Source organism: Crotalus tigris, unplaced genomic scaffold, assembly GCF_016545835.1.
Source record: "Crotalus tigris isolate CLP2741 ecotype Arizona unplaced genomic scaffold, ASM1654583v1 scf7180000019068.10715455, whole genome shotgun sequence".
Lineage (NCBI taxonomy): Eukaryota > Metazoa > Chordata > Lepidosauria > Squamata > Viperidae > Crotalus > Crotalus tigris.
Genome location: NW_024097358.1, coordinates 7,114,169 through 7,126,596, shown reverse-complemented (window position 1 = coordinate 7,126,596; position 12,428 = coordinate 7,114,169). Strand labels below are relative to the sequence as shown.

The 12,428-nt window shown below is 42.7% G+C and overlaps 1 protein-coding gene across 2 annotated transcripts in view; it reads right to left on the bottom strand.

Annotated features, from left to right (window-relative positions):
- NR1D1 (nuclear receptor subfamily 1 group D member 1) overlaps nt 1-12,428 on the bottom strand; it is a 22,429-nt gene extending 10,001 nt beyond the window's left edge. The window contains exons 1-5 of one of the 2 annotated variants that reach the window (XM_039358799.1): nt 11,972-12,428; nt 3,084-3,238; nt 2,897-2,988; nt 2,469-2,557; nt 514-658 (exon numbers count right to left, since the gene is read on the bottom strand). In XM_039358799.1, coding sequence (XP_039214733.1) covers nt 514-658; nt 2,469-2,557; nt 2,897-2,988; nt 3,084-3,154 — 397 coding nt within the window. In that variant the 5' untranslated portion in view covers nt 3,155-3,238; nt 11,972-12,428. Of the gene's footprint in view, nt 1-513; nt 659-2,468; nt 2,558-2,896; nt 3,239-11,971 lie in introns of both variants that reach the window. The other variant, XM_039358798.1, reaches the window with a different exon arrangement.

Sequence of the window (12,428 nt, the reverse complement as noted above, 5' to 3'; positions counted from 1 at the left end):
ATTTCTGAGATTTCCTTCCATCCAAGTACTAACCAGGTCTAACTGTGCTTAGTCCTTTTAGAGAACAATCTATGCCAGCAAGCAAAGAAATTCCACAAGACTGAAATATTTGTTCTCTCCCCAAAAAACCCCAACCCCCACATAACCTTCCCCAAGCCCTTCAACAATGCTGCCCAAGTGCACCATGCAAGAACCTGATCCTAATATCTCCAGGAGGTACATTACCAGTGGAGAAAGACAGCAACTCTTGTCACTCCTCTCTCCCCACCATCTCTTGCCATTTCCAACTTCAGACCTTTTTTTATTAAGACCTTTTAGGAGCTCTCCAGGGTCAACAACATCTGCCCCAAAGATGCAACACAACCCAAAACGTCTGTACTGTAGTGTATATGATTTACCCTTTGAATAAATATCGTATCTTTGGAGATCACCCAGAGAGTCCACCAAAAGGTTTAAACAAGACTGGACTGTTGCTCTTCCTGAGAACTCTAATTTCCTGCCACAGGAACTCACCATCACGAGACATGCCAACCCTCAGGCACTTCTTAAAGCGACACTGCTGGCAACGATTCCGATTAATGCGGACAATGCTGCAAGTCTCGTTTTTCAGGCACTTTTTATATTGGATGTTCTGCTGAATGCTGCGCCGAAAGAAACCCTGCAGTTGTGAGACACAGGCATTTTTAACCAGGGATTGTGAAGCAGAATATAACTGCAAGTGCTTTTGGTGTCAATGTTCTCAAGAGCATTTTTTTTTCATGCAACAATTCTGTTACACGCTTGGCCCTAGGAAAAGAGGGTAGGAACCTCATTAGCTTATAAATGTCTAGAGCAATCTCAACAATGGCAACTTTAACTGGTGGATTTCAACTCCCAAAATTCTCCATGTTGATTGAAAGGTGAAAATTGGACCTGAAAATTGAAAGCTGAAAATGAAAGTTGCTTAAATCTTAAAGTTGCTAAGGTTCAGAAACACTAGTCTATAGCGCAAATCTGAGAGGAGAAAAAAACTACATTTGCTATTTACCTACATATAGTCTGACACAAAAATATTTTCTCCATAGTAATTGCAAGTAAGAATCTCTAAAAACAATGCATTGTATTGCCTTTGTATTAAAATATTTTTATAGCTGAAGCAGAATTGACTGCAGAGGAATCCTATACCCTGCTTAGCTGCATGTCAGCATCCAAAGCATTCTTGCAGCTATACCACAGGTCGGCAACCTGCGGCTCTGGAGCCGCATGCGGCTCTTTGAGCCTTCCCCTGTGGCTCCCAGCCTCCTCTGCCATTTGCAGAGAGAGACAGAGAGAGGCACTTGCGCTTCCCTGCTTCTCTGTCTCTCTCCATCTCTCTCTCTCTCTCTCTCTCTCTCTCTCTGTGTGTGTGTGTGTGTGTGTGTGTGTGTGTGTAAAAGAGAGTGGACTCATTGTTCTCCGACAAGCTGAAAATCTTTTTGGGCGTGGCTCCTCCCTTTGCTGCAGGAAGCAGGAAGGGCAGGAGAGAGCTAGCTAGCCCAGCTATGCTGACTTAGGAATTCTGGGAATTGAAGTCCCTGAGTCATAAAAAAGCCGAGGTTGTCTACCTCTGAGCTTGTTGGAGAACAGCCTGAAGCCAGCTTGCCAGGTGAGCAGATGGGATAGGGGGGGAGAAAGAGAGAGAGAGAGAAGGAGAGAGAGGAAAGAGAGAGAGAGAAAGAGAGTGGGGGAAGAGGACTGGCAGACCAAGGGCGGAAAGAAAGAGAGACAGATATCTAAAATGAAGATAACACTGCATATATCCTTTGTTACCTTTATGATATATATATATGTGTGTGTGTGTGTGTGTGAGAGTGTGTGTGTGTGTGTGTGTACATGTGTATATGTGTGTGTGTGACACATATACACACACACACATATATATAAGGTAAAAAAGGATATATGCAGTGTTATCTTCCTTTTAGATATCAAAAGGGTTTTGTGGCTCCCAGTGTTTTGTTTTTAGTGGGAAATGGGTCCAAGTGGCTCTTTGAGTGTTTTGGGTTGCCTACCCCTGAGCTATACCATCTAGAAATGCTGACAATTTTTATTATCCCCAAATAAAACAGTTGGAATGGCTCTATTAAGTACCATTGCATTTGGATGGGGAGTCTCGAGCAGTTAACTCAGAGACGGAGCTATCAAAAGAGCAGATAAGTAATCAAATCACACTATAAATGTTCGATGTCACTAAGAGCAATACATAGACCTGATCTCTACAGCACAATATGCTCAAAAGTGCTACTATGCCCACAAGCAGGTCTCAGTCTCTAATCAAAGACTTGTAAAGAGGATATTCTCATAGATTCATTTATGTGAAAAGAGATATTTTCTCCTTGTTCAAAGTATTGGAAAGTTTTGAGTATGTTGAGGTAACCCCCTTCTCACAATCTTAAGCCAGGTGAATTTTGAAGTCCAACATGTTTCTGTTGTATATACATCAAAAACTTTACCTTGCAGCCTTCACAGGCATGGACACCATAATGGAAGCCGGAAGCAACATCACCACAAACTTTACATAGAAGGACCATCCCATTGAGTTCTGAAGGAGAGAGACAAAGACTGTGAGATTCTTTGTGTGAAGATTGATTCACAATGCTACAGCTTCAGCCTCTTCAATATTGGTGAGCTTTCAAAGCATTGGATGCACATAGCTGGTTTTGAGGAACACAGCTAGAATCAATGTCAGAAAGGCAACACTGACAAACTGAAGTACCTGAATCCCAGTCTGCCAAAAGAGTCGGTAGTTGATGGAACTGTGAGCCCACAACTACCCTGTGAGATGTGGTCATCTCAACACTCACTCCCAAATCCATGCTCACCTCAGCATTCTCAATCAGATCCCATCCCCCAAAGCGCAGCTTTCCAGCTCATCACTCACTCGTGATGCTGCTGCTGGTGGTGCTTTTGATAGGGGAGACACGCCTCCCATCATCCAAGGTCACTTGGAGTCCCATTGGAGAACCTCCAGAGCTGTAGGAAGAGGAGGAAGATGACGATGACGATGGGGAAGCATCATCACAAAGTCCAGCTGAACCACCCCCGTAGAGACGTCCAGAATCTTTCACCAGAGATCCAGTGGGCGAAGGTGGGAAGTAGTTGGGAAACGCTGGATGGGATGACAGTTGGCAGCTGCCATTCAAACTGTCACTGCCACACAAAGAAATGGGACTGGTGCAACTTGGGGAAGATCCATTTGAACCAATGTAACTGATCACACCACCTGCATAAAGAAAAAGAAAAAAAATCTGATAGTCTCTTACCCTAGAGCACTTGCATAGTCTCCCAATTGATTGTTTCTGGCAGGTAACTGGATGTCTCTAATATGCCATCTAGGTGAAGCTTGACAAACTGTTAACCATCTTAGAAATAGGATAGATTTTTAAATTTCACTGTTGCAAGTAATCCCCCTGACAACATGAAGCTGTAGAGCTCATATCGGACAAAAGTAAACTAAAATATTGGAGCAGCCTTTCTCTCAGATAAACAAAATGGCAAACATTCCACTGAATCAAGCTTGACTGCTGGCAGCTACTCTGACATATTCACATAGTTCTTTTGAGAATAATACAAAAATGGTTTGTCACAATAATCTCTTCTATTTCTCAGACTTGTATACAGCCCTGGGATTTTCTAGTGGTATTCCATCCCATTATTAAAATAGATTCAGTCTTCTTTTTTAAAGTGTACCCAGGATCAGTTACTTACTATCCTCTGCTCATAAATTCCAACTGATCATAATAATCTAGATCATGCATTCTGAGGGCTATACAGTACCTGGGTTCTACCACCAAAAGATCCTTAGAATTGCATCCAGGTATGAATGTGGCCCCATATGACACACCTCAAAGCAGCTGCTTGTTATGCTATTCTATATAAAGTTGGGGCTATGAAGACTAATCCCAGGATCATCAATATGCCAAAAAACCTTTTGGAGCCGAATCTGAGGTTCTACCCTGACCCCATAGTTAAGGATACATGGGATTGTCAACAGATAGTAATCTCTCACCCTCCAGAGTAAATCTGTCAATGGTGGAACAGATTATAAAATACAGTATGTAATTCCAACTGCTTCACCTCAAAAAGTTACCATAAATCTTTTAAAGAAGAAACTCATCATATGCTAGGTAGCATCTGGTGGGGTAATGGAAAACAAACTGAAATTAAATCCAACAAAACCAAGATGCTGACAAGACATAAAAAGGGACCAGTGAATTGGAGTTCTGTTTTAAATACAGTTGCTCTCCCACTGAATGAACAGGTTTGATACTCAGCTGCCACTGGATTCATCAACAGTGCAGTGACGAAGAGAATCTTGGCACTTTACATGCCTTTGCAATATCTCCTTGATTACTACAACATGTCCTCTCCTTGCTAAATTCTAAAAACTATGCTGACTCAAAATGCTGCACCTGAACACGGTTACAAGATACAGATCCTGTGAGATACTCCTGACATACTTCTAGTGGACATATTTCAATAGCAATAGTAATAGAACTCCTATACTGCTTCATGGTACTTTATAGTATTCTCTAAAGGCCAGACATGTCAAACTCATGATGTCACGTGACATCGCGCAATGTACTGGGAGAGTTTTGCCATTGCCAGCAATGGGGTGGGCGTGGCTTCTGCATTACACATCTGGCCTACAGGCCAGCAGTTTGACACTGCTGCTCTAAGCAGTTTATAGAGCATATTTGCCCCCAACAATCTGGGTCCTCATTTTACCGACCTCAGAAGGATGGAAGGCTGAATCAAACTTGAGCCAATCAGGATTGAACTCCTGGCAGTGGGCAGAGTCAGCCTGCAATGCTGCATTCTAACCACTGCACCACCATACCACATATTTCAAGTACTGATACTGATCCTAAAAATTCTAAACACCTTAGAACCTGCCCCTTGAAGGTTACCCAAAGTCCCCCAACATGCTGGCTGGGGAATTCTGGGAGTTTAAGTCCACACATTTTGAAGGGCATATATCTAATAAATAAAACCCTTTCAAGAGGATTTTCATTTAAGATTATTGTAACTGTGTTTTAAAAACAGAAGTCTTGTAGGCTTCCAGGCTAAGACAGCCTTTCCTCATCTGGCACTTCCAAATGTGTCAGGACTGCATTTCCCAAAATACCTCTAGCCCAGTGTTTCTGAACCTTGACTAGTTTAAGATGTATGGACTTCAACTCCCAGAATTTCCCCGCCAGCGTGCTCATCTAGAAAGTCTGGGAATTGAAGTCCACACATCTTAAAGTAGTCAAGGTTGAGAAACACTGCTCTAGCCATTCAGGCTAGGAATTCTGGGAAGGGCCATTTTTGCACACTAGGAGAGTTCAGATTAGGGAAGTGACCAAAGAAACAGGTTTTAGAAATGCAGAAGAAAAAGGAAAGGAGAAAGAGAAGAGACAGAAACACCTTGCCAAATGCTGAACTTTATCTTAGAAAACCACTACTAAAAAAAGAACATTGTGCATTTCTGAATGTATTTGAGAAAAGAAAATATTTCATTTATTATACTAGCAGAGAGGCAATGTGGTTCAAGAAATGTTTAGTGAACAAATAGCTGAAGACTTAGCAAGCTGCTAAGGGTAATAATACAAAGACTCCCACATACATCAAAGGATTGACTTGGGATTAAATTGCTTCCCTATTTCATATACAGCTAGCAATCTAGATCTACTGAGTCATATATGTAAGGCAAGAATTCCATGAGAATACTTTACATTCCATCTCAGCCAGATGAATAAATGTCTGGAAGACTGACATGCCCACCATTCAAGGATGCTTTAGTAAGATTATTGTAGCACACAGGCTTTTAGATTAGATGGCTTCCAGATACCTTCCAAACTTTAAATTTCTATGAGAGTTTTTCCTTGCTTCTTATCTACTGAATCAACTCTGTTTCAAGCATTTATCCTGAAATACAGAAGCATTTTTGCTTATCAAGGGTAATCATCTCTAGCTAGCATTATACTTTAAAAAAGTCTCAAAGGTGCTTTTTCAAAAGGCAACTGGATTTATTTTTCTTTGAAGCCATTTCGCTTCTCATCTCAGCTCTGACTGGATGGTGGGGAATGGAAGGAAAGAAAAACAAAAAAGTCCAGTTGCCTCTTCAAAAAGCATCTTTGAGACAACCAGACTTGAATGACTGAGAATCTCCATAGACATTTACTTTAAGAAAGGAATGTCAACTCTCATCATCTGCAACTACAAAATTTATTTCCTTCCTATATGCCTCTCATATCATACTATTTGTGTGTATCATCATATACCCAATTAGTGGCAATTAGTGAATCAGTTTACAATATGGACAATCAACTTGCATAAAATGTGGCAGAACAGTGAATGGGAACACAGTGTCCATGTACTAGAAACTGGACGAGGATGAATTACAACAGCACTACTGTAAATAAACTTAGGAGCAGGAAAACAAAGCAGCCCAGTGTATGGGAAGTGTGGCAGACTTTTCTTCCCAAACACATCTGGATAAAACTTTATAAAATTTATTTCCTAGCTGCGAACTCTGAACTCATCTCACCAAAATTATTTATTTTGCAATCCAATTCTTTCTGCTTTCAGATGCTGACCTATATAGTAAACTGCAAATGGGGGTGGGGTGGGGTGGGATATGAAAAAGCAAACAATTTATAGCAATGAATCAGGCAGCCAAAATTTCACTGAAAAACAGGTGGAAGCCAAAATAATTATTTCTTTTAAAAAAATCCATCATATCTAAAAGACCAATTAAATTGGGAACCTGGTGATTAAGAAAAGACTTTCAAAAAGGTTTCAGAACTGCGCTACTTGCCAGGAAGCAAGTATTACTGCCAAGGAATCTTGGAGCAACAAAAACAAAATTATCCATACCGGAAGGATTATAAACAAGATCACGTGGGAGAAGCACATTCGATGCCCAGGTAGGCTTTGGACAACAAGCCAGGCTTGGCTGGGACTGCCAAGCTTTATCTCTGCCAGCTCAGTTATTAAGTGCAGCCCAAGAGCTGGGACTACTTGCTTAGGAGAAACTGAAACAATACCAGTTATGCCTGGCAATCCAAAGGCATTCTCCTTTGCCAACAGAGAAGAGGAAGGGCATGAATTAATTTAGCCTTTCCCAAACTGAGGTCTTGGCAGGGATTTCTGGATCTGCAGTCCCAACATACCTGAAATGCATCCCATTTGAGAAGGCTGAACTGCTAGAACTTGCTACCTATGTTTGGCTGCTCTACATCATCAAAAAAGGTTAAGATGTCACCTGCCTTAATCAAGACAAGACCTCCTAGCTAAGGTCTTCTACCCTTGTACTACTCTTTTAGTATCATAATGCAAGATACTTTCCCCCCCCAACTGCCCCCACAAAATATTTTCCATCCAAAACTGGGATTAGCGAAGAATCCTTCTTCAGAAAAAAAAATCTCTGTAGTACTTTACTGCCTAAAAAAATAAATAAATATGCCTAGGCATATTTTAGAAGTTGCATCTATTTTTTTTATTTGCTGTACTGCCTGCATTACTGAATTTCTTGTATCTGAAACATCCACCACCACCCCCTCTCCAATTCTAGTGTTATGGATAATATAAACTCATTTCAGGCATTCCTACACACACACACACACACACACACACACACACACACACACACACACACACACACACACGACATTCCCTTATACTCCCAAATACCAATTAGGTTAAAAAAAAATCCTAGTAAGTATCCTCTAACTCTCAATGCACCTGGAAACTGGATTCCTGATCCTGTTGAAATTGTAACTTTTAATCTAGATCTTAACCTTCTTAGACAACAAGGAAGATCAGAATAGGGGCTCCACAAATGGGACTCCTTTCATTCATTTGTACCTCTTACATTATAAGGGACTTTTTCTCCATATTTAATGAGGCAGAGGCAACCTGCTTATCCACTAATTTGCCACTGGTTCTGCAGAAATGAGGTTTCAATGAGAGTAAGTGGGGAAATGAGAGGGCTTTTTTTCCTTTTGCAGCTGCAGAAAATAAAAATGGCAATCTAAGTGTCAACTGATATCAGAAGGCTGCAAAATGGGGTGAGGAGTGGGGTGGCTTATGAATGACATTTCTTATCAGAAACTGGAGACTGGAGGCTAAAACATATAAGGAATGGTTGCTGGAATTGGGTATGTCTAGTTTAATGAAGAGAAGAATTAGGGGTGACATGATAGCAGTATTCCAATATCTCAGGGGCTGCCACAAAGAAGAGGGAGTCAAGCTATTCTCCAAAGCACTTGAAGGCAGGACAAGAAGCAACAGATGGAAACTAGCCAAAGAGAGAAGCAAACTAGGAGAAATTTCCTGACAGTTGGAACAATTTATCAGTGGAACAACCTGCCTCCAGAAGCTGTGAATGCTCCAACACTGGAAGTTTTTAAGAAGAGACTGGACAGCCATTTGTCTGAAATAGTATATGGCAGGGCTTTTCAACCAGTGGTACGGGTACCACCTGTGGTACATTAGCATCTGACAGGTGGTACGCGACCATCTTAGAAAAGTAGTAGTGGGGGAAGGGAATGAGCTGAACTAGTGGCAGCACCGCACAAGCCTGAATGAGAGATGGCTGGAGCTGCAGGGCTGTCAGGGCTCAGTGGAAGCACTAGGATTCGCGCCAGGCTCCAGCTGGAGCTTGGCACTGATCCTGGTGCTTCTGCTGAGCCCTGAAGAAGCATCAATCAGCTAGAATGTTGCAGCATCTCCAGGGTCTTGTGATTTACATTCAGATACTTGGCAACTGATTCATATTTATGACGGTCACAGTGTCATGTGAAGTGATCAAAACCTGCTGCAACCACCCAGCAGATGGGGGGGGGGAATAAAAGCTAAACTCCCCCCCCAACCCTGCTGCTCAACAGAAATGCTCACAACAATGAAAACCTTGGACAGCAGGAAGAACGCCATTGAGCGGGCAGGCAGGTGTCTTGCTCGGCTGTGGCTTGGGGGGCACTTTTTCCAGTGCCACTGTAACTTCGAACAGTCATTAAGCAAACTGTTGTAAGTTGAGAATTACCTGTACTTTATCACTTTTTTCCTTTTTTGGGGGGGTCATCAAGTTTTTGACACTTTGCTAGGTGACTGGTGGTACTTGGATATTGCCATATCCTAAAAGTGGTACAATGGGTGAAAAGATTGAAAAGCCTTGGTATAGGGTTTCCTGACTGAGCAGGGTGTTGGACTAGATGATCTCTGTTGTTGTTGTTTAAAAAAAGCACCAATTACTGCAGCCAAAGGAAATTCTCAGTAACTTTAAAGACAACAAACATCCCAAAAGCAATTTCACTATTCCTGGTTTAGACTGCTCCAAATGCCCTGCAGCCCAGTATTAATCTGAAACTTTTGACAATCTCTGAATTTAAGCATAATGACCAGGAATGTTATCAAGGACAAATAAGATGAAGATAGTTTCAGTTAAGTGTCTAGTTGAATTAAGAACTGCCAGGGAGACCTGGAAAGCAGCCAAAACTCCCTTGGCTGGTTAAGGCAAACATCTTTATCATCTTGTCTCTGATTTGGATCTAAGGGAACTCCTGCCAAATTGTAGGATCGAGGACCTTTTTTCTCCTCCGCTGCTGTTCTCTCCTTTACAACACACTTCCTTCTCTATTTGTTTAACAGGTAAGCAGCAGGGTTTGAAAATCTGCCAGATCACACCATGAAGGGTGGAGCAGGAGGAAGCTGTGCACATGTGCAGCTGTCCCTCCCAGGAATATTAAAACAGACCATACCAGGTGAGTCATAGAGAATAAATAATGCTTGAAGGCACAAGACAGCACTGAAAGTTACGAGCACATCAAGCTGGAGAACTTCCAAATGGGTCTAAAGAAGGGAAAGGTGTGTCATGTCTGCTTGTAATATATGTCACCCAAATGGAGAGTATAGATAATATTGGAGCAGTGCCAACATGTTAGTCTTGGATACAAAGCTAGAAGTTGTCAATTTGTTCACTTCATGAGGACAAACTAGTATGAATTAGTCTCAATGGAAAGCTTGCAATAAAACTGCGTAAGAGCTATTTGGATATAAAGACATCACTACAAATATATGTGCAGGAAAAGGGGAATTTGATCACTTATTATAACAGATTACTATTAAACATATATACATATATACAAACCACTTTCAGAAAGAAACCAAACCCTAATATACTGAATATAAACGAGTGCAATTATATGGGGTGTGGACAACCCCAATCCCAGTAGGTTTCATTGCTAAAGAAATTTACAATCCAGCAATATGGATAACTCAGGAAATCCCCTCAATGAATCTATTTCTCTTGTATTGTGATGACAGTTACCTTAAAACAAATGCAACATATCTTGCATCAAGTTCAGCTACTTGCAACTATGTTCATAAACTTTCCTTGGCAGTTTTATAGCAGCTTATACCAGAGGTCCCCAACCTTTTGGGCACTAGGGACTGGTTTGCGGCCCAATTGTTGGCATGCTGCGGCCCGGTACTGGTCAACAGAGCGGGAGTGGGTAACCCTAGATTATACAGTTAATCAAGGTTAGCTAGGGGCTGCCATCTGGTGCGGTTAGTGGTGGTGGTAGGGACAGATTAGTCTCAGAATAAAATGAAGAGGTTCAAGGGTTGAAATGCTCGTATGATTTAATTTTTAGTTTATCTGGGCACATCCCAAGATGCAGAAAACAGGCAGGTTCCACTCACGCAGTTGGCATTCGGACTGGCCTCATGACTTAATCAAAATTTTCATATGCCCCAAAGATCTAGCGCCGTTCCTCACTGATTTTAATGAATAGGAGACGCACCAATAAGCTTGGCAGGTCTGACGAGTCTCCCCAACGTGTCCCGTTCTCACATGGTTCCCCTGCCCTCCTCTCTGTCTCAGCTCCGCCCCTCACGCTTTGCCCTTCCCCTCATCCTCCATTGGTTCCGATTCCTCCTCCACCCGCGAGCAAAGACCATCAGAAGGCCCACCCAGGAGGGAGGAGACAGGACACTGTTTCTTCCCGAATGATGACTTCGAAAATAGGCGTGGTTAAAGATATAATTGAGGCGGGATAGGCCAATGGGTGGTAGGGGCGGAGCTGGTGAGGAAAACAAACTTTGCACGTGGCTGAGTCCGAACAGAGGACACGTGAGACTCACACTGGGGGAATCCCAAAAAAGGGTGGGATTCCAGAATGGGGCAACGCGATTTCAAACGTTGGGGGGGGGGAGGTGGAAGGTCCCTGGGAGCGACATCTCAGGGCGATAACATAGCTGCGCGGGGAGAATATCGAGAAGGAGATAACGAATTTCCTGATTCTCTCAGACGAAATTACATTGAAAAATAATTGTGAGCCGCAACAGGAAAGCAAAACAGCTCCTTTTTCTTCCGGACTGCCCTAATTCGCCATCGGCCCCTCAATTCAAAGGACAAGAGAGGGCGCCGCCTGCGACTATTAGTGACCCAAGTGCTTAGCTCTACACTTTCATTAAGAGGAGGTTGATCTCCTCCCTTAAAACTGATACTTAATTTTTTACTCCCTTTTCTACCGATCCCCAAGAGGGAGCCACAGTGCACGTCTGGCAAATTAATGATTTTTGACCGGGAGATGGGAACAGGCTAGAAGAGAGGATCTAAGCGATTTTCCTCCGGACTTTCCTCCCACTTCCCAAAGTATATTCTGTGGGATGGCGGTTCGGAAAGACTCCTTCAGAAGCAACTTCTTCATAAATAAACACCCTATTTGGGTAGGTGTGATCCCTGCGTATCCTTCCAGCTTATTCTGACAAAACAGACTCCGATTAGCTGGGGTGCTATTGCACAAACCAAACGTATCGGAGAAGGAGGCTGAGCTCTGAGACTGGGCTTTATCCCACACAAAAGGTATCAAGAGTACATGTGCGAATGAGGAAGGTTAAAGCGTCGTTTTTTTAATACGGGAAAATTAAATCGATGTGGGAATCGGATAGATGAAAAGCAGGGGCTTACCTGGAGCGTTGTTGTTGTCATCCAAAGTCGCCATTCTGTTCAGATGATAGTTGTCATTCATATCAAGCGATGATGCAAGTTGAGATTCGATTAGTGAGGAGGGAGGAAAGCAAAGAACTGCTCTCTTCCTCTCCTCTTTCTTTTTTCCCCCCTGCCCGAAGTTATGTTGCAATGCTTGCACGGGATGATGGCGATTTGCTTCTTTAAACTTCGTAATTTGCACCGGCACTTAGATGGGAAAGAACTGGAGCTTGACTGCGCGTGCAAAGATTCTCTCACGCCAGCCGGAGCTCGATTATGCCACTGCCTCTCTCTTCTCCTGCAAAATGTTAATCTGCCAAAGCTCACTCTCTCCTTGCAACTGCGCAGACACCAACACGCGGCTCAGGAACATCCACCATGTGACTCCTAGGGAGAGCCTCGTGTCCCAGTGACACACTTTCTACTGCTGCTGCAG